General features: G+C 45.5%; 1 protein-coding gene across 1 annotated transcript in view; it reads right to left on the bottom strand.

Moving 5' to 3' along the window:
• The window catches only part of SELENOS (selenoprotein S), a 129,356-nt gene extending 108,261 nt beyond the window's left edge, over positions 1-21,095 (bottom strand). The window contains exons 1-2 of the mRNA XM_069625022.1: positions 20,922-21,095; positions 401-523 (exon numbers count right to left, since the gene is read on the bottom strand). Of these exons, the coding sequence (XP_069481123.1) occupies positions 401-523; positions 20,922-21,009 (211 nt within the window). The 5' untranslated portion in view covers positions 21,010-21,095. The remainder of the gene's footprint in view (positions 1-400; positions 524-20,921) is intronic.
• Positions 21,096-21,657: the final 562 nt, after the last annotated feature.

The following is a 21,657-nucleotide window of genomic DNA, read 5'->3' as shown; positions in this document are numbered from 1 at the left end:
AGAGTATTGTAGAACATTTAAACAGATTACATTACCAAACATTTTATTCTGTTACATTTTCCGACCTGCTTCATTTGTTAATTTTCTGTTTTTAAAATCCTAGCTAGAATTATAATTGTATGCAATATTGGCGTACTTTTTAGAGCGATTGGTTATTAAATCGTTAAAAAAAAAAAATAAATAAGTAATTTCTGTTTCTATGAAGAGTTTTTCCCCCTATTAAAAAGTGCTTGTAGATACCATATATGGCCTGAGATATTCCGTACGTACACTTTTAAAGAAAATAACCAGGATGGAGATGTAGGTCTCACGCAACACTCTACCGGCTCCAGTAGCAAGGTTCCGATCAACAACCCCTCCCCGTTGCCCCCCCCCGCCCAAAGACAAACCTGGCACAAACCTTTAGCAACTGTGGAAGAAGAGAGCATTTGACGTATTCTTCCCGACTGCCTCTGGATCAGCAAATAGACAGCGATGCAAGCGAACAAGATATACCAGCCATAGTCCGATAACAACGAGCCCACTGGAAAGAGAAAGAAATGTGGTTATAGCTTCAGATCTAATTCCAACACAAATCACTGAGCCGGCGTTTCACAGGAGACACTGAAAAAGGAGTGCGTATTGTCTGGAAATTTTTTTCAAAATGTAACCTGTTTTTCACTAACATTCACGTTATATGCCCCATCTCCCCAGTTTGGCACCCAGACTAGCTCAACCGGAAAACTAAGTCCAAAGCAAGAAGCTACGCGGGTCCAGCCACACATACTGCGAAAAGACCAAGATTTGCAGAAAAGAATGCCTCCACCTTTTCATGAAGCTCTGTATTTAATTAATTCTCGCACCGACCCATATTTCAATCCAACTGTCTCGAGGAGATTCAGTTCAAATGAGGCCGGGAATTTATCCGAAGTATAACCTCAACCAATCCCTCAGGCAGTAATCGAATTAAATAATAATAAAACAAAATTGAAAGCCACCCGTTTCTGCCAACCTTTTTAATGCAATTAATGCCCCATACCACCCATTTTTGGAGGGACTGGGCTACAGCTACCTTTGACACAGGCTAATGTCTAAACTATCTGACCAGCCATCAGCACAACACAGATTGGTGTGGTTTGTGGTCCAACTATGGTGGACATCCGCACACTAGCAGATGACCAATACTAGACCAGAACATGCCCACATTGCACCAGCCGACTGACCTGCTGTGCGCCACGGGGTGCAATGAGCTCGTAGGTGGCAGCAAGGGGCCCATGTTCCAAAACCTGGTTATCCATAAATCAGTAAAGCCGGTTTGTTGCTAGATCTGCCGTTCTTCAGATGCGAGAGCACAGGTGGCCATTGTGCAGTTTTTTCAGTGGACTTAATTTAAAAAGAATGTCAACTTGTAGGCTTAACTTCACATTCTTATGTGCAAACCAGGGCAGGTATGGCATTTGCACACTTTAGTTTAATAAACTCAATATTATTTCAGTTGTCGGAGCTTTAGAAATATTTGCAAAATGAATGAAGCCGACAGGGGCCCGTGACATCCTCGCAACTTGCCTTTCAATACGCTTATCTCTGTTAAAATGTCCAGAAAAACTGACACCCAGATATACCAGGCATCTTTTGATCTTTATTATGATTGGAGAGCAGCCAGAAGAGCATGTCACTATTGCAGATTTCTTGGCATGAATGGGCAAGTACTTTCGTAAAATCTGTGTAGGGATCCATTAATTGAGTAAAGACTGAGGCGACAAGAGTCAATTTCCAAGGCAACCTCCTTCACTTTGTGTAACCCAATTATTGTCTACACCCGCTAGTACATGCCTTAGAGGAGACATCTCATTGTGACCCAAATATCGCCAATGCCAAAGCAAAAATAGCCCCACTTAGGACCTTGTAGTAGCTGTGTTTTGCCAGTATATAAATCTGCGATTTACTACAGTTAAAGCTACTGACCAAGGGTAGTAAGCTCATTCAGCATAACCAAGGATTGGTTGCTGATAGTGTCCACTACTCCGGTAGGGAGAAGGATTCTGTTGGAATCCTCAGCCAAGAAAGGAGAGTAATTTCTAAAAATTGAATAATTCTCATACAATCATCATAGCTTCAGCTATTGTATGCACACCACTACGAGATACAGCAAGAAAGGCATTTGAAACTGCTAACTGTGAAAATAAATCTCCATGCCATGCACTCCACACCCTAGCTTATGGAAAGGCCTGAACAATTACACCAGAGGGGACTCGGGTTGTGCATATGCCAAAGCCAAAACGAGCAGCTTTGCCAATGCCGGATATACCACTCCTGAAGGAGTGGTCCGATGTATGCACCCCCAAAGGGACTGAAGCACAAAAAAGAAAAAGGTGATTGTTTGCCGGGATTAGCACAATTTAGGTAAAGTGGGCAATCCAGCTTTCCCGTTTCCAATTCTACACCTGCATCTTCAACAGTTCAACATAAATATCCCATACAACCATTAAAATCCTCTACAAGTAATAATTATTACCTCGAGCAAACTTGCCGAGCAGCCAATTATGTATTGTGTAAGTGGTAGAACAGATTGTTTAACCTCTGGCAGCCTATCTTTCATCAATTTGAAACTACTGCAGACACTACTTTTGGGGTGGGGGGGGGGTCCTGGGAAAGCAGGAAAAATAGCTGCACAAAGAAGCACTCACCAGCAGCACGAGGGAGGAAGGAGCCCGACAGCATTCTCTGCTCTCCGGCTGTAATAGCATAAGCTACCAGTAGGTGGCTTGTTCTTCAATATTGCCAGGACCAGAGCTTAACACAAGCACAGGAAGCTCATTCATTTCACAAAATGGATGCCTCCTAGTGCTTGAAACTTCCTTTGAGTCATTTGCTCAAAATTTTACATAGGGATTTCCTTTAAAAAAAATATTTTGAATATTTTTTTCTTATGGCCCATCTTTTGAGACAACATTTTTGAGTGAGCTCAGAGGGAGCTACATGATCATTTACAAAAGAATAAAATAATATTTAGAATAAAAGTCAAAACACATAAGGAAATCATAATACATTTTAAAAATACAAGCATCAATGCATAGTAACATTCTTCACGAAGATGTTAATGCACACACGTTTACATTTTCCCCAAAACCTTTTTCCACACGTTACACGCAGAAGCTGATATCAATGATTCGCCCGAATACAAAGTGGCCTAAAACGGGTCAGTGGTTCTACAGTCAATTGTGGTTAGATAGTTTTCATAGTCCTTTATATAGATGTTTTTTTAAACGAAATTTGAAGCATCCAGAAAAAAAATGAGGCAGGGATTGGAACCTAGGATCGCATGGTTGAAAGGGCTAAGCCTTAACCACTGGAACACAGGAGTCCTTTGCAAAGAACAAGACAAACAAAATAAACAGGACAGGCTTGCCTTACTCACATGTTCACAGGACAGGCGTCCTGTGAATGGCAACCTAATGCATAGAACAAATTCTTTCCAGATTTTAAAAGGGTTTGTTTGCTGTGTTAGAATTGCCATTCATAGGGCTGACTGTCCTGTGAACATGTTATTTAATTCTCTGCTCACCAGCAGCAACAAGCTTAAGCTCCCAGTAGGGGGCTCCTGCTCGATTACCGTCAACAAAGCAGAGAATTAAAAGAAACAGATGTAACTGTTTCTGTATGCAAAATGGATGCATGAAGTCATTGAAAAGCAGGACTTGGAGGCACATGCAGATTATTTTTTCATAGGAAATTTCTACTAGGAATATGTTGACATACATTTTTAATTATGGACAATATTTTTATACTATAACATTTTTCAGTTTCCTTCCGCTTTCACACTGAAAAATAGGTGCATTAAAACATTAGACATTCATCTGTTATTCTACAAAGTCGAATGTTAAAAACAAGAACGCATTCTAGGAAGTAAGATCGGAGACACCGACAATGAAACAATACATACATCCAGGTTTCAATAGAGAGGATGAACTGCTTTATTTATTTGGACTTTTATACGTCGAAACGATTGCATTAGAGTACAGCTAGTGAGAAAAACATACAAGGTGGCATACAAAGCTTGTAGGTGTGTTTGGTTATTTACCCACTCATTCACTGCCCATGGCCATTGTAATCCCCATGGCCATTTCCACCCACGTCCTGGCCCTGTCCGCCCAAACCACATACTCCCGAGTTCTTTTTGAGTTAGGTTAATCAGTTTCACCATCAAACTGCGCTCGCAGGCGCCTGTCTTGGTTTTCAAAATCAGGCTTCTGAGAGTTGAAATTGGAACTGTAAACGCACTACTGGCGTAATAAAAATGTCTTAGCCAGGTCTGCCTTCAGCCACTCGATTTACAAGCACTATGCAAGTCCTTCCGTGAGGTCCTGTTAAAAACAAGCATTGCCAAATTCAACAGTGTTGGTTGCGAAAAGTATTAGGCATTTGCCAGGCACTGGTATTATATGCCCAGCTACTCATACCGTTTAGCAGCTGCTACAATCAATGGTCAGTTACAGCCACTATGGCAGTGCCAGGCAATTGCCTATCTCATGTCTACACAAAAGCCAAAACAGTTGCCATTGCGACGGCTGTATCTTTTCTGTTTAATAATTTTTATTAATTTTAAATAAGAACATGATGGTTTTTAATTCAAATGCAGCGCATTAGAAGAAATCAACAAATGAATGGAAGGGCAGCACAGAAATTACATCAGTGCCAGGAGCACTCTTAGACTCGGGGTGCTGCCGGCAGGGAAGAAGAGGAAAAATAAAAGTTCAGCTTAGGAACTATAAAAGCATATTAACATAACTTCACGTTGCTTTTGAGCCCCCCTTTAAAGCACAAGTTCAGAGATGTCTGCCCCTTCTGCATTCCCCCTCACCCAGTCAGTGATGGCCCTATCGATACCATGCCTTCCTCACATAAGGCTACTACACAAATTGCCACAAACAATAAGGGGAACCTCCTACCACCACCCCCCCTCCCACTAATAGACTGCTACTTGCATGCATTCAGGTGAACATAGTTCTGCACTTAGACTGAAGTCAGTCTAGCTATAGTGGCCCCCTTCTTCACATAGCTGGTGCTACAGTCGGTCACTCGAAGCAAAGAAAGACCAACGCCCAAATCCCGGAACGAGACAAAGGACTAGTGTTTTACTCTACAAGTTATTCCTACAGAAAGTACAGATGGACTAATTCTCAAACATACAAACCCAAAAAGTGTAGGTAGCCTTTATCTGCCCCTGCTCCTCTTCAAACTCATTCTGAGGAGCTCATAATCTAGGCGTCTACGAACCCAACATAAGGGGTCTTCCCAATACCTGGAAAGAGGAATGCATTTAATTCTTCAAAAGCTAAACTTAGATTTGTAAGCTTTGAAAACTGCTATCTGTAAGGAGTCAAGAGTAAGACTCGGACACAGTGGCATGTTGGATATTGGTTATAAACATTTACTCAGAGAAGAAGGAGGTTGGGGAAATTCCAATATATCTCTAAACTCTAATAGGAGTTTCCCTGCCTCAACAAAACGAAGGACCGTCTGTTTCAGGATATGAAACAAAAAAAACAAAAATGATCTTCCTCCTTCCTGTGTCCAAACCCTACACTGACCCTTACACTCTAAACTTTATACAAGTTAAACACCTGTAGTTTTTCTTCAAAGTTTGAAAAACAAAATTTAAAAAGGTGTAGAAAAGAAAGAAGGTTCCACCAGGAAAGGGGTTTCCCTTCTCCTGGAATTATTCTGGTAATCATAGAGCCACTTTATCACAGTTCAGGGTTGTTCAAGAGGCGCGCGCACACACACACACCTTTCCTTTAGTGTGCTTTAAACACAGTTTTCTCCAATGTGCAGACCTATATTTCCATGGACTTTAAAATAAAAGGGGCATGGCACTTCCCTTTTCCATCGTCATTCTTACATATACCCCTGGTATACTCTCCTGCCAAGGTACTTGTACAATTTCAAGTTCATTATTCCTATAACTCCTGTTTTACTCTCCTGCCAGGATGTCACAATTCCGATTGGGTGCGGGTCCAAGACTTGCAGTGCCTGGTTCACTATCCTGCCAGGGGTTTTATTTCACACACTCTCTTCCAAGCAACAACATTTCTTAATTAGTGGGTCTCTGCTCTTTTCTTACACAGAAGCAGGATAGTAGGGCGGGAGCCATCTTATTAAAGATGGAAGCCACAGCAAGTCTATGAATGAGCACAGGTCCCAAAGCCTCTGGAAAACTCAAAGGCTGAATCCGCAGAAATACATATATCTGTGTAGAGCTCAGACAGCCGCTCACAACTAGTGGCAAGGTTACAGTGAAAACAAGGGAGGATTGAAATGTTGTAACGAAGGCACGAGATAGCAATTCCCAAGACGCAACCATTATACGCCCAGATTAATGAAAGTTTCAGAAGGGCCCAAACAACTTTTGATCATCAGGTGCTGAAGAGCAGTAAGCCAAAAAACGTTATGAAGCATAACCTAAGAGTGTCCGCAGTGGCCACAGAAAACGTGACATACGCATTAATATTAGTTAAAATCTGAATGAATAGGAGATAATTCAATTTCCTACACAGTCTCTCAGCACGCGACACATACACAGAGAACACTAGGTTTTCATTAGAAGATAACAGGAAACTCATACCCCAATGAGGCACACAACGCAGCATGGCCGCTGCCCTCATCTACTCAGTACACCTTTGAAAAGGTAAGCCCCCTGGGCTATTTAGCAAGCAGATCACGTCGCCACGAGCAGATGCTAAAATTGTAATATTGGGCATAGCATCGCATCTGATGCGCCGTGGAAAAGGCAAACCTCAATTTTGACCATTTTGCACCCACTGATCTGATCCGTCACAGAAAGATCGAAAAGCATTTAAAAATGGCCGCCACAACATCAGGAAAGAAGTTGCTTCCTGTTGCAGCACTGAGCTGCATTGATTGACCAGCCCCGTCTCACAATCGGCCAACCCGGTAGCCGGCAGGTGAACACCAGCCCCTGCCAAAGGCCCACGATCAAGGCCCCTGTCCTAAGCCTGACGAAGCCCTGGAGCAGCCCGAGGCAGCCAAAATTTCCTTTGCTTCACGAACATCTCACCGTTTGCACACAGAACGTTCCTGCCGGTAAAACACTGCCATAAACACTGTACCGCTGCATCAACCAATCTTGATTCGGAACGCTACCATCTGTGCCATCAAGAGTCTTGTCTACACCCCCAGCAACGAGCTCCCCCATACCCCTGTAGCCTGCTAGCCACCTGAAGTGTGCAAACCTGTTGATATCTAGGGCCCCGATTGCAAATTGCTAGTAACTTCAATTCTGACCTCTCAGTGCCGATTTAGCGATTTGCTGTACGGACCTCTTTGTTTGCGCCCCCACTGTGCATTGCTTTATCTACACTAGTAATACTATGACACCATGTTTTGCTTCAGACAATTGTGTTGTGTGATAGATTACCGATCATCAGGTACTATCCCATATTGCTACTATAATGTCTGTGTCCTCAACCAATTTTTGTATGCATCATTACGCCATCACTGCCTCCTCCTAAGGGTCCATTACCTAGATCACCCCATAATTCTATAGGTCAGTCTCGACCCTCCGCAGCAGCCAGCATCCCGCGTACTTCCACCTAACTAAGCTAGCACCAACCACCATTTGCCTCTCGAGAGTCACTGTACGCATACGGTGACCCTTAAGCCTGGCACTCTCGCCTCAGCCACATCCCTGATCTAGCCATACTGCCACCCAGAAGCCCCACTCACTAAAGATTACACTATACAACACCTGCGTAGCAGCAGCACTATCCTACTAGTATGTCTGTGCTGCCTCCCTGTACCAATGGTGCATTCACCAAATTCCAAAATGGCCCGTCCAAGATGGGCTGTCACAGACACCACCCCCTACCTCCTTCCTTCCCAAAATCTCCCCCTTCAGCAAACTAAAGCACAGTACCCCACAAGGCCACCCATGACCACCCTGGTCCATATCCAACCTCTTCTTCTGCGCCTACTCCTGACGAAAATGCACTATCCAAACCCACCATACTCTGGCCTTGGAGCAACACCCCCAATACTGGTGCCTCACCCCTAACATCTAGACTCACATCTACCCCTGACACTGCTGCCCACCCCAGGAACTAGGAGGCTCCTCAGACTTGCCTCTCGTACCAGTGCATATCACAACAAGAGCCCCTCCTCCAAACAGAAATTCCTCACAACAGAGCAATCATCCAGGCCTAAAAAAAAAAATTTACAAGAAGCCTGCTGCAGCAACCACACTTCAATTCCGCTACCACTACCTCACAACACAATCATAAATGCATCCCCCAGGCCTCAGCCCCCAACCTCCCCCCACACCCCCTACCCAACCGTAAAGGCGCACTCCTTAAAGCAAGATCATTAGGGGCCCACACCATTGAAACACACATCCGCATCCTTGACCAAAAATTAGATTTCCTAGTTGTGAAAGCAACATGGTTACACAAAGCATCTGGCCCCCTCCTAACACTAGCCATCCCTCCAGACTTTAGTATACTTAGGGCTGACCGTCCCAACACCATAGGTGGTGGGGTTGCCATCATCTTCAAATCCAACCTCCTGTTCAGAATCTGTCCCCTAGACTCTATAGAAGGATTTGAACTGCATCTTCTTAACCTAACCATACACCCAAAAACATACTATCAATTTTCTAATCATATACAGAGCCCATAACAATGCCAACTACCCAGAAACGGACATTGACCTCCTCATTACATCCTACCTGAAGCCTAATAGTAAATATATTATACTAGGTGACATCAATCTAGGTTTTGACGACAAAATGGATAATAGAGCCAGCGCTCTTCACTCAGCCCTCCTGGAGATGAACTTCTCCCAATTAGTCAAGGTACGCCTACATTGAGTGGTAGTATCCAGTCGAGAATTCTACCCTACTCAAGAGAAGGGTAGAATTCTTGACTGGATACTACCACTCAATGTAGAAGTATCTATAACCTCCAACACAACACTTATCTGGACTGACCACCACCTAATTTGCTTCACCGTCTTGACACAAGAAATACATAGCTCTCCACAAACTGCACCCCTTCCCATCAAAATAAGAAACATATGTAACCTCTGTCTAGGCAGCCTCACCCCTGTCCTAACGGAGACCCTACAAGCCCACCCCCACACTACTACCAACCCCAGCCAACTTGTGAATATCTACCATAACTGTCTCAAGACAACCATCGACGCATTACTGCCACTCACAACTAAAATTCCACGATCAGCCAAGCGTTCCAATTTCTGGTTTAAACAAGGGCCTAGTGACCCTCAGATGCAACAAAAGAGCCTTAGAACATCTACACAAAAAGACCCAATCTGCGGATTTGGCCGCCTCCTTGCTGGAAGCAAACAAATGTTATAAAGCAGCCATCATTACCAATGCTTTTAATACAGGCATTACCAATGCTACCTCCAACTCCAAATAGCTTTTTACTATTCTACGAGAACTTGAGTCCTCTGCCTCAGGTGCCTCCGCCCCCCCATCTAGTGCCAATACCAGCAAAGAACCGTGCACCACCATACAAAACATGCTAGCCTCGAAAATACAGACCCTCCCAGATAAAATCCTTGCCAAACGAAATCTAGCCAACAAAAATACACCCCTCTCGGCTCTGGAAGAAAGCTGCGACTCCTAAGTCACACAATTCCAATTCACGATAGTCAACGAAGACCAGGTCCTGCACACCATATCCTCACTCAAACCCTCAGATTGTAAAGGAGACTGCTTTCCGGCACATTTGGTCAAACTCTGTGCACCCACGCTAACACCCATCATTACCAAATTTGTCAATGCCTCTTTCCTCACTTCCTCTGTCCCAGCTAGTATGAAGGAAGCTTGGGTCAACCCCCCCTCCTCAACAAACCCTCATTGGACCCCACTATACCTAATAATCGCCCTATAACCACATTCCCCTTCCTGCTCAAAATAATTGATAAAATAGCCTATACACAAATTCAAAACCACTTGGAATGCAATAACCTACTAGGAACTAGAAAATCTGGCTTCAGGCCAAACCACAGAACTGGCCTTACTGGATCTGAAATCCAAATGGACTCCATAAGGGATGCAGGAAAAATGTGCATATTGCTACTTCTAGACCTCTCTGCCACCTTTGATTTGGTGGCCCACGATAAACTATGCAAGACACTTGCTGAAAACTTCCAATTCTCCAATGAAGCCACCCTCTGGGACAAATCAGTCTTGACTGAACGTACCTCAAGAGTGGCAGTAGGTAAAGATGCTGCTGACCACATTCCAGTCCCCATAGGGGTACCCCAAGGCTCTTGCCTATCCCCTACTCTCTAAAACGCGTACACAAAGTTACTTTTCGCTGCCCTGGATGCCATCTACACAAACCTTGCAGACGACACCCAGATCGTTATCCCCATCACAGCCGATGAGCTGGACACTACCATGATTAATAACATTTGTGCTATAACCCAAAACTGGATGGCTACCAACAGCCTGTGCCTTAACGATGAAAAGACGGAGATCCTCATTGTTGGCCCCCAAGCCAAACTAAAAATGCTCCCTCATAACTACGATGTCATCATCATTGATGGCAGACCCCTTCCAGTCCTTAAACAGGCTAAAACTCTGGGTGTATACTTAGATGCCAACATGACCATGACAAGACACATTAATTATCTGTCCTCCGCCACCTACTATACTACCAAACTTATTGCGCTCAGTCGCCAATTTCTGACCTCACAAAATTGCCTTACCCATGCACGTGCCCTCATCTTGTCAAAACTTGGCCACTGCAACATACTTCTGCTAGGCACCTCCAACACTAATCTGGACAAACTCCAACTCCTTCAAAAATAAAGCTCTGCGAGCTGCCATGGGCATAAAAAAAAAAAAAAAAAAAAAAAAAAAAACACCTAACCACATCTCCCAAATCAGGAGAGATGCCCAATGGCTTCCCATCAAATCCAGAATCCTGTCTTTCTAAAAAAGCCCCAATTTACTTCAACAATGCAGTCTCCAACAACATAGCCACCAGATGCCTAAAATCCAACTCTAGCACCTTCCTAGCGGTCCCACACTTCAAAAGATCTAGGGCAGGCGGAAGTAGCTTCCCAGTAGTGGCACCCAAAATCTGGAACTCCTTCCCCATTCCCATCAGAAATGAGCCCTCCCCTCAATCGTTCAAGAAATTGCTAAAAACTTAGCTGTTCAACAAATTCTAAATGTAAGCAACTGACCCTCCTCATTGCTCACTGGGTTAGTCCTTAGCATGCTTAGGTAGTCAACTCGTTTGTGCATAGAGTTTATCCTAATATGTACTGTACCGTAACATTGTTTTTCTTCTTTACAACCAGACCCAAGTTTACTTAACCTACACTGCGATACCTCCGGGTTTGGGCATATAACAAATGCAATAAATACATTTTAAAAACACAGATAGGACACCTAATGTATGCCCTAAACGCACACAAGAGGCACCACACAAGGCCAAGTACAAAGGGACTGCCCAGTCTCATGGCCCGAGAATGAGGGATGGAAACTTTTCAACTGTAAGATGAACAGTCCATGGGCCTCTCACTCCCCTACACTGTGTCTGGCACATATCTTGACAACTTGTCAAGTGTTCAAGGTTGGTTAGTAAAGAGCCAGCCTATCAAAATCCTTTCTGTCACACCACCCATGAAATAAGTGTGTCAACCATGTATTAATTACTGCACGCAAGTACCTCCTCCCAGAACTCATTTCTGTTCTCAGTCCTGTCCGCCGGCTCTCCTTGCCTGCTCCTCCCAGCCCAGTCTGATATATATACACTCACTCGGGATCTTCCATTCAGGTGGCCAGAGAAGGGGGGGGTGGAGAAGCAGGGGCGATTACCTGAGTGGAGGGTCACTGGGGATTGGGAGGAGTAAACCCCACACCTTTTTCAACAAACACAGAGAAGAGGAAGATACAACCAAGAACAATGAGGATTACCCATAGGAAAAGTATTGGGCGGCAAGACAGGGCCAATTTACTACAACCTACCACTAGGTTGTCCCAATAATGGAGTCAGGCAACGTCAGGCACTCTATTTCAACTGTCCAATTGACTCTTTACACCAGTATAATAGGTGTGGTTTTGCCAGAAGCAATGAGCGAGCTGGTTATGCCAACTGGACCAGAGGCACCAAGGTGCGGGAAGAGGCAGAATCAGCCTGGAGAGTCCGGAGGGGAGCGGCATGCCAAGACGTTGGCCCGGTGTGTTTGAGGAGCTGTGCCTCCCAAGAGCCAGAGTGAGGCAGACTCTGACCGGCTGAGTCCAGAAAGATTATTGTTCCCTTGGAACATGTGCCAGTCCCAAAGGTGTCTGAGGGATTAGTGGCAAGACCCCGACCTCCACCCAGTGCATCCCGAAGAGAGCGCTTGCGAGCGCAGCAACCCGGTGAGTTACTTGACAGTGATGAGAGGTACTCAGGAGCGTGCCAGTGGCTGGAGCGGGAGTGAAAACATAAGATTTACAAGCGGCACAAAGGTAAAGAAAGCCGAAAGCAAGAGGGAAAGTAAAGAGAGCGGAAAGCAAGAAGGAAAGCTTGAGGAAAGATGCGCTAGTGGCGCTGAATTAAAGGGAGAAGAGGAAAGTGAACCTTAAGGAGTGTAAGAGAAAAGAGAGCCTGCAAGTGACTCAAACAGGAAATAGGATGAGAGTGACCAAAAGGAAAGTGAAAGTGGCATGACAAAAAAGAAGGTATAAAGGTGCACAACCAAAGGAACTGAGGGTGCCAGGGGCATGATAAAGACAAGAAACGTGTGCAAGAAGCACAGCAAGATAAAAAGAGGGTGTAAATGTGCACAATAGAAAAGAAGGTGTGCAGGAGGCACAGTGAAGTGGAAAAGAGGGACAGAAGGAAAAAAGGTGCCAGAAGAAAGGTACAGAAAATAAGGAGAGCAGTGAGAGTGGTCGCACCTGGGAGGTGCAAAGAGCCCAGCGTTTTCCAAAGTCTCTGATACTACCCCCATGTAAGAGTTGTACAGTGAAATGTATATCCTGACCAGGAGACGTTTAAGTTACTTACCTGTTCTCCAGCATGGATGCACATGCTCATGAATATTCCCCGTCATGCTGGGAATCCTCTGTAAAAAAATGTTTTTAAAAACAAAGTTTCACTTTCAAACTGTATTTCTCGTTTAAACCAAATCACTGCCCTTTGGGTCATAGTGCCCCCATCCAATGACAGTCCTTTCCCTAAACTCCTCCTCTGCCAGCCATCTTCAGACTTGGTAAGCACAAAGTAGCAGTATGACGAAGAAGAGACGCAGAGGGTTCGCATGTGAATCCATGCCAGAACCATGCTGGAGAAAAATAGTTACAGGTAAGCAACTTAAACCTTCTCCGGCATGGGGTCCGGCATGGTTTCACATGCTCACGAGTAACGAATACATAGCAGTACAACATTACACAACCACGGGAGGTGGCAAGGCTCAAATGAAACAATTACACTTACCCCCGGAACAGACTCACCGCAAGCAAACCGGTTGCGTAGCACTGCCTGGCTGACTATGGACTCCTCCCTGGAATCCATGTCGATGCAGTAGAATTTTGATGATGTGAGTGGACCTCCACGTAGCAGCCCTGCAGATGTCGAGCAGGGGCACACCAGAAAGGAACGCTGTTGTCACAGTGATGGCTCTGGTGGAGAGGGCTCCTGGACTGCCGGGCAACGGTCGGTTTGTCAACCAATGACAGTGCATAATGCAGCCAGAGAGCCACCTTGAAATGGAAGCCTTGGACAAGGCCATCCCATGTTTCACAGGACCAAAGTTCACAAACAGTTGTGAGGTCTTCTGAAAACTCTGTTCGTGTCACGTATAACTTTAGGGCACGAGTAACGTCCAGCAAACGCAAAGCCCCTTCCACCGGAGGCAAAGGTTTCAGGAGAAAAACTGGTAACAAAAGGCTTGTTGAGGTGGAACTCCGACTGAACCTTCGGCATGAAGGAGTGGTGCATATGTAGCACCACCCTCGATTCATGGAAAGTTAGGTTTGTTTGTTATAGGGCATGGGTCTCATCTACCCATGGTAGGTGGTGAGCTGCTTTCCTGGTAGCCATCACGGAGGTGATGGCTACCAGGAAAGCAGTTTTCCATGAGAGAAACTTGAGCAGGCGTGATGCAGGGGCTCGAAGGCCCCCCGCCCCAATCCCTCCCACATGACCCTCGTCAGAACCACGTTGAGTTCCCACACCGGGGCAGGATCCTTCAACGCTGGGAAAGATTTTAAAAGTTGTTTGGTCCCTCTGACTCGTCAAGGAGTTTCTCAAAGTGAAGATCTTCCTGGTGACCTGGTGTAGCGGGAGATAACAGACAGAAGTACCTTGATGGAGGTGTGCGCCGTCCGGCCTTGGCCAAGGATATCAAGTATGGAAGAATCTGTGGAGCTGTGACACTCAAAAGGGGTAATCTTCTGTGACCAGCACCACGTAGCAAAATGCTTCCAATTGTGACCATAGCACTTAAAGGTCGACCACGCCCTGGCTGGCAACTCCGATCCCCCCAGCCCCCTCCAACTACTAGGGCTGCAGGAGCCAAGCCCACAGGTTCAGCGATCCTGGGTCGTGGTGCAGGATTGCACCTCCTTCCTGGCGAGAAGATGCAGAGCCACTGGCAGCTTGAATGGAGGTGACGCCGACAGGCTGAGGTGGTCCTGGTACCAAATTTGCCTCAGCGATGAGTATCATCCTGCAGTGACACTGTCTGAGGGGGTTGATTACTCATAGCAGGAGAGGAAACGTGTACAGAAACAGCCCTTCCCAAGGGCAGGAGACCGCGTCCCCCAGGCTCCTCTGTTGTTGGAATCTGCAGGCAAACCTCTGGCATTTGTCCGGCGGCCCAGCGCCACAAGTCCTGTGTTTCATTGAAGAGCGCCGGGACAGAGTGCCCCCCAACCCCTGTTTCCTGATGTAAAACATGGTGGTGGTGTTGTCTGAAGATCCTCACTACCTTGCCCTTCAAAGCTGCAAGGAACGACTTGAGGTCCCAGAACACTGCCCATAGCTCCAGGGTGTTAATATGGAGATCCTTCTCCAGCAGCCACGGGCCTCTGGCGTACAGACGTCCGATGTGGGCTCCCCAGCCATCCAGGGAGGCGTCCGCAGTGACAGTCTTGTGGTATTGAGGGGGCGGGGGGGGGTTCTGAAATCCCATGCCCAGGGCGATGTCGGAGTGGATGCCCACCCCCTTATCGCCTGTCGGAACTCATCAAGAAGGATCTTGTCCTTGAAGCTTCCGGACACCCATTTCCAGCGAGCACCCAGGAACTCCTGAAGGGGGGGGGGGTTCGCATTTGCAATCTGCAGAGCCAGATGAGGTAGATACAGGACATCATGCCCAGCAATGACTTGATAGCCTGTACTGTCGCTGTCTTAGTCGACGACAGTTGCTGGCCCTTCCCCTGAATGGCTGCTACCACCTCCTCCAATGCCGATGCCAGGCAAGACATGGTATTGAGCCTGGTTCCTAGGAACAGCGCGTTCTGTGATGGTGTTAAGCAGGACTTTGGATAGTTGATGGAGAATCTCAGATGTCAGTAGCTGGAGGGTAGTCTCAGTGTGTCTGACGGCCAGCTCCAGGGAGCCGGCGCGAATGAGCCAGTCGTCCAGGTACATACATACATGTATGCCCTGTAGACGCAGATGGGCCGCCACCACTGCCAGGCACTTTGTTAACACCCTGGGAGCCGCCTTCAAGCCAAAAGGTAAAGTCTTGAACTTGTCCCTGCATTACGAAGCGTAGAAACTTTTGATGTTTCTTGTGAATGGGGACGTGGAAATAGGCATCCTCCAGGTCCAACAACATCAAGAAGTCTCTTTTTTCCAGTTGGCCGAGAACGTGTTGCAACATGACCATCCTGAACTTCTGGGACTTTAGATATTTGTTGAGATGTTGTCAAGTCTAGGATGAGCCACCAGACCCCCCACCCCACCTGCCCAACCCGTCTTCTACCGGACTAGAAAATATTTGGAATAGACTCCGGAGCCACTGGGGAACCAGCTCCATCGCTCCTTTTCGTAGCATGGCCCATGCCTCTTCCAGGAGCAAAGGCATGTGCTGCTCCTGACTGGTAACTGGAGGGATCTGCAGACACCTGCGTTGGAACTCCAGGGTGTGTCCCTGGAGGAGAGCATCCAGCACCCACCTTCCGGTGGTGATCTTCTCCCACTCACTGACGAACGTAGTCAGCCGGCCTCCCATCGGGGTGCACGAGTGGGGCCCCGAAATCCCGGCCAGTTCAGGCTTGCTTCTGCGCCGGCATCCTGCTCATTCATCCCCTGCTTTTCCCCTGGATGCTATGCCTTCATTTGTCCTGCTTATGTTACTGTATGGTGTCACTATATTATTGAATGTTGCACACTCCATTTTTGTTATTGTATCCTATGATTAATAATAGCCTCAGATGAAGAGCCGTGGAAGGCTCGAAACACGCGTTAGGCTGTTGCTTGTACTAAACCTTGGACTTTAAAGGCTGTCCTTTCATACAAATCACTTGGACTCCAGATTTTTATTTTGCTATACTTGGCGCAGTGAAACTGGGGCTTGTTTGTGTTGCATTTGTACTTACCTCAGTGGAATCATACCGGCAGTATATCCACACTACCCAGATACCTGCAGCCTTGATGCTCTTTGTCCAATTTATACTTTCAAGCGCTGTGGATTGTGACTTTTTCTGCCAAAGAGTGACTCAACCCAACCAGTGCACCCAGTGTTACAAGGAAGAGGTAATTGGTTCGCCCACCCGCTCTACCCCCGTTCTCCACCTAATTTAGGGTTTGTTTCCTAGATGCATATCACAGTGGAACGAGGTTACTTTGGTCATGGTACAGTGTCACGCAAGGCCAAGGTTAGAAAGCATGTAGTGTATTTATGGTAAAGAGGTACATGTATTAATTTAAGGTGTCCCTATTCTTTTTCTTTTACACAGAGTGCGGTAAAGTGCCCTTGCCTCTAGTGTACGTGTACTCCCAAATGAACCCCCATTTTCTAAAATAATTTTCTTGCAGCAGGAACCCATAATCTGCGATTGGTTACTCGCTAATTACGAGCCCTGAAAGTTAGATGTAGCACAAGGTTTGTAAGTATTACATTTGTTCAGCAGAACACCTCTGGTGCATTATTGCCCAAATATGGACTATGTATATATGTTTTTTATGTTTCTTTAAAAAAAATTCTCTCTTTTCCCTGATGAAGACGTTACAACTAATGATAAACGTTGAAACAAAATCGGTGCATTTTGAAGTAGCCAGAAGACAGTAACATCCCATTGAAAAAAAACATTGTCTCCAATTGGTTACGTTGGTGGTTCAACCAGGATACATTAATTATCACATTTGTGTTCACTTTCTGTGCTAAAATAATGTTCACATATGTTTTAGTGTTGCTAGATAGTTTTAGTCAGTTGGGACTGCTTGCCTTCCTTTTCTTGATGTATTGGTTCAGAAGTTCTTGTTTGCTTTGATGATGTATTATTGATGACAATGAAAAAATAAAACATTACTATTTTTGTAAGTATTATAAATGAAATGTTGATTTATTATTCTAGATTTCACCTTTCAGATTCACTTAGTTTATTTCCCATAATCAAGACCCACTAAGCAATCTTATGCCATCACAGGGACTCAGAAATGGAACAAGGTTGACAATTACGCGATCTACAAAGACACACCATGGAGGCCAGTGTAATCAATGGAACTTAAGATACTGTTCTTATACCACGCATACCTCTCATTCCATCTGATACAAATAGGCCTTTCACATTCAAAAGAAGACAGTTACCTATACGTTTAGCCTTTTCCATGACCATTAATGAGTCACAGGGTCCTATGCCCCGTTCCGGAAAGCGATCGATGGTAATTCCAATATTTAAGAAAAAGTGACCCTATGTATTACCGACCGATATTAACCTTTAGGGTATGCTAGAACACTGTATGTTAGTATGGAAACTGCTAGTTCTTTATAATAGCTCTGGCTTTGCGCAAGGCTGTATTACCAAGATTAGCTACACACTTAGCACAATATAGGAGATGCTGCTTAGCATCTCTGCATTTGCTGTCACACCATGACGTCTTCTTGAGTGCCCCTCTCCTGACATTTTGCTCGTTTTGGTGAAAATTCCATCTATTGTTTCATTATATGATGCGATAATGGCCTCATTGGATGCATCAGTGTTGCAAGTGTTTCTTCCAGGGAATGATAGTAATTCTCTGTGGTGTCGGTCAATTGGTCGACAACAAACTGGTCGACTGCAATTTGGTCGACACCATTTGGTCGAATGCCAAATGGTCGAATTTTTTTTTTTTTTTATATATATGTGTTTTGTGGGTTTTCGTGTGGGGAAAAAAAAAAGGGGGTTGGGGGGACCCCCCCAAAAAAAACCAAAAAAGGGGTAAAAAAAAAAAAAAAAATTCGACCATTTGGCATTCGACCAAATGGTGTCGACCAATTGTCCTGTCGACCAAATGTTTTCGACCAATTGACTGGTAACCATTCTCTGTATGCTCTTATCGGGCATAACATTGTAGAGTGGGTTAAAATCCCCACTTCACTGTTTAGCCAGTCTGAACCTTGGCAAACAATTTAACTCCACCCTGATTTGAAGGAAAAAATGCAGTCCTTATAACTACGCTCACACTATTTGAAAAAATAAATTTTACAATTGGGCATAATGAATGATGGTAGGGGCAAAATGGTGTACCCCCACGCTCCTCTATTACTGGCCCCCAATACTGTCACCTAGATTTGCACTATTGTTGCGCTGGCCCTTCCTTAGTCCCATACCACTTAATATGACAGGGCCCCACCCTTCCTAAACACATCCTCCCGGATCTCTTTGCTCAAAACACATCTCTTTCAGTAGGCTCCATTAAGCAGCAACACCAAAAACTGGTCTGCCAGTGTTATTTCAAAGTTGTCTGCTGAGAGTTAATGGCTTAATTGCATCTGTGATTGAGCTACCAGTGTAATAAAATAATCTAAACCAGGTGTGTCTTTAGCAATTGGATTGTATTTTTTTATTTTTTATTTATTCATTCCGGTTTTTGGCTTGCAAATGCAAGCCTTCCACCTAAAAACAATTGGTTTCAGACAGGGATCCATCTACAAGTCTTATCTAAAGTGCCATCTTCAAAAATGTGTGCGACTCTGGGTTGGCTCTATTGACTTGGCATGTCAAACACTTGACCCAGAAATGTTTTTCACCCGCATGGACCCATGACCGTAGCTCTTCCAGCCTCAATGTAGACTTTCTTCGGGAATTTCCCCAGATAGCTTTCCCTGATGGTATTCAATACTGGACAACCCAAAACGACATGCTCCAATGTTTCTCCTACCTCACTTCTTTTGCAAAATCTACAATCCGGTTGGCTACTATTCCATCGTGTCCTTGCCAGCAGTACTTCCTTTCTCCTCTGTGAAAGACAGTGAGCTAAAGACTCTGGGTAAGGCTCTTGTAACCAGGACTCATGCCTGGCACAGAGTCTCCCAGGCCCCCCCCCCCCCCTTGTTATTTGCTTCCTTTGTAGGCTACAGATCTAACCAGAATATTACAAAATTCTGGCGCAACAAACTACAGGGCATTTTCTCCAAGTACTTAGGCAACTGGATTTATACCCGTTCATTGCACAGAGGTCCTGTTGAAACAACATTCACCAAGTCAACAGTTTTGGCTTGTGTAGGTGTATTAGAGAGGCATTGCTAGCATATGCCTAGGACTCACACCATTTTCCAGTTCTTAACATCCGACAGCCAGGTAGTACCGTTATGGCAGTGCCAAACAAATGCCTATTCCACGGCTACACAAAAGGCAAAAATGTCTTTGATAATACTTGTATTCAATTGAAATGAGTAAAGCCAGAGGATTTCTGGAAACAACAACGTGTATTAAGCTTAAGGTAAGAGTATGGCTGCCCACAATCATCAACTATCTGTTTTGACCAATGTATATAATGCGTTGTATTTAATAAGTACATATACAAATCACATGTATTTATTAATAAAAAATGATGCAGTAATAATTTGAAATGAACACTAAAGCATGGCCCCCTGTGCAATTCTAAATTAATGGCAATCACGAGGTGTGTGCAATTGTGTATTTTAGTGTAAATGATTAACGGATTACTCTTACAAAGAAACGTGTGTCAAATAGCATATTGCTAAATATGCATGCACTGTTGGATCCAGGATTTCCATTTGTAAATATATTGATTTGAGATTTCTGTCGGGAAAAAACTAGTGCCACTTTATTATTCCGAGCAATGTCTAGTCACAATGCAACAAGACTATGCATTGGATAAGCCCCGTCCGGCCCTCCCCTACCTCAGCTCCACCATCCCACTCACCACTACTTTTTAGATGCTGCAACAAGAGTAACGCTTCTCCACTTCCACCGTGTCCTATCTTTACTATCCCACGGCGATAGTTTAGCTTATAGGCAGCGCTCTCTGCGCCAGCTGATAGTCACAACTAGGGGCACATTCCACAGCCCATCTGCTCTCTTAATTCCCCGGATACATCAGAATTCCTCGACATGGTGTGCTGGACCAGCCCGCCCTCTTTCCCCGCCATGTGCATGATCTGCACCCTCTGATGCAATCTCCATCCCAGATCATACGGGGGGTGGAGACCGCATAGTTGACAAGTTTCCCAGTTCAGTGCATGATGCGAGAGCCGGTCCTGGACCCTATTTCGCAATGCATGCTGTGACTTGCAGGCCCATTTTTAAAATGGAAACACCGAAACCTCAAGTCCCAGCATGCAATGGGGGTGGGGGGTAAGGACTGGCTCGGGGTGCTGTGCATGGACCTGGGACACTTCTTGTTGTTGATATGCCTCTCGCCTTTCTGTGAATATGGTGGCCCTCTCTCTGTTCTCCTTCCTGGTCTGCCCTCCCCATGCTGCATTGCCTCATCCCCTACCGGTCTCCTGCAGCAGGCTGAAGCCCTCCTCCTCCACCACCGGCCGCTGCGGCAGCGGCTCAGCCTGTGGCTGCCCTCCCAGCTCCATCTTCTCCCGCTGACCCGGATGTCCTGCTCCCGCTCTTGTCAATCCTTGGCAGTGCTTCTGCTGCGTGATCTAGGCAACGTGGAACTTCCGCCAGCGGCAGCCAATCGCACTCCGCCAGACGGGAGCCAAGGCGCCCAATCAGAAGCCGATGCTGCGGCACGTGCTGATGAACACGGAAAAACAACACTAGCTAGCCTGATCGTGTTCTCATTAAGGGCCCTATGGCACTCCACCAGACGCGAGCCCCAAGAAGCCCAATCAGAAGCCGAGGCTGCGGCACGTGCTGATGAACCCGGAAGAAAAACACTAGCTGGCCTGATCGTGGTCTTATTGAATGCCAGGCTATTATAAGTCTATGCAAATGGGCGCATACTCGTCCTTGTCACTTAAAGGGTTTGAAAAAACAAAACGTTATTACAAATTATTTTACAAATGAAAAAACACTTTGTGATTGGGCCTATGGATGTTAAATATGATTATTATAAAAGGGCAACACTTAATTTTCTGAAAATTAGGAGTCTGGCTTTCTAGAAAGCCTACATTATGTTGGGACCTGGGTAAGCCCAGTGATGGCGGGCGGGCCCCCCAGGGTCCAATTACCAGCGCGCGCGGGCGGGGGCGCAAGAACGCACGCCAGAGACGTCTGTG

The sequence above is a fragment of the Ambystoma mexicanum genome, chromosome 11, assembly GCF_040938575.1.
Source record: "Ambystoma mexicanum isolate Mex_15411 chromosome 11, UKY_AmexF1_1, whole genome shotgun sequence".
Classification (NCBI taxonomy): domain Eukaryota; kingdom Metazoa; phylum Chordata; class Amphibia; order Caudata; family Ambystomatidae; genus Ambystoma; species Ambystoma mexicanum.
Note: the sequence above shows the minus strand (reverse complement) of the source record. Positions and strands in the feature narration are given on the sequence as shown.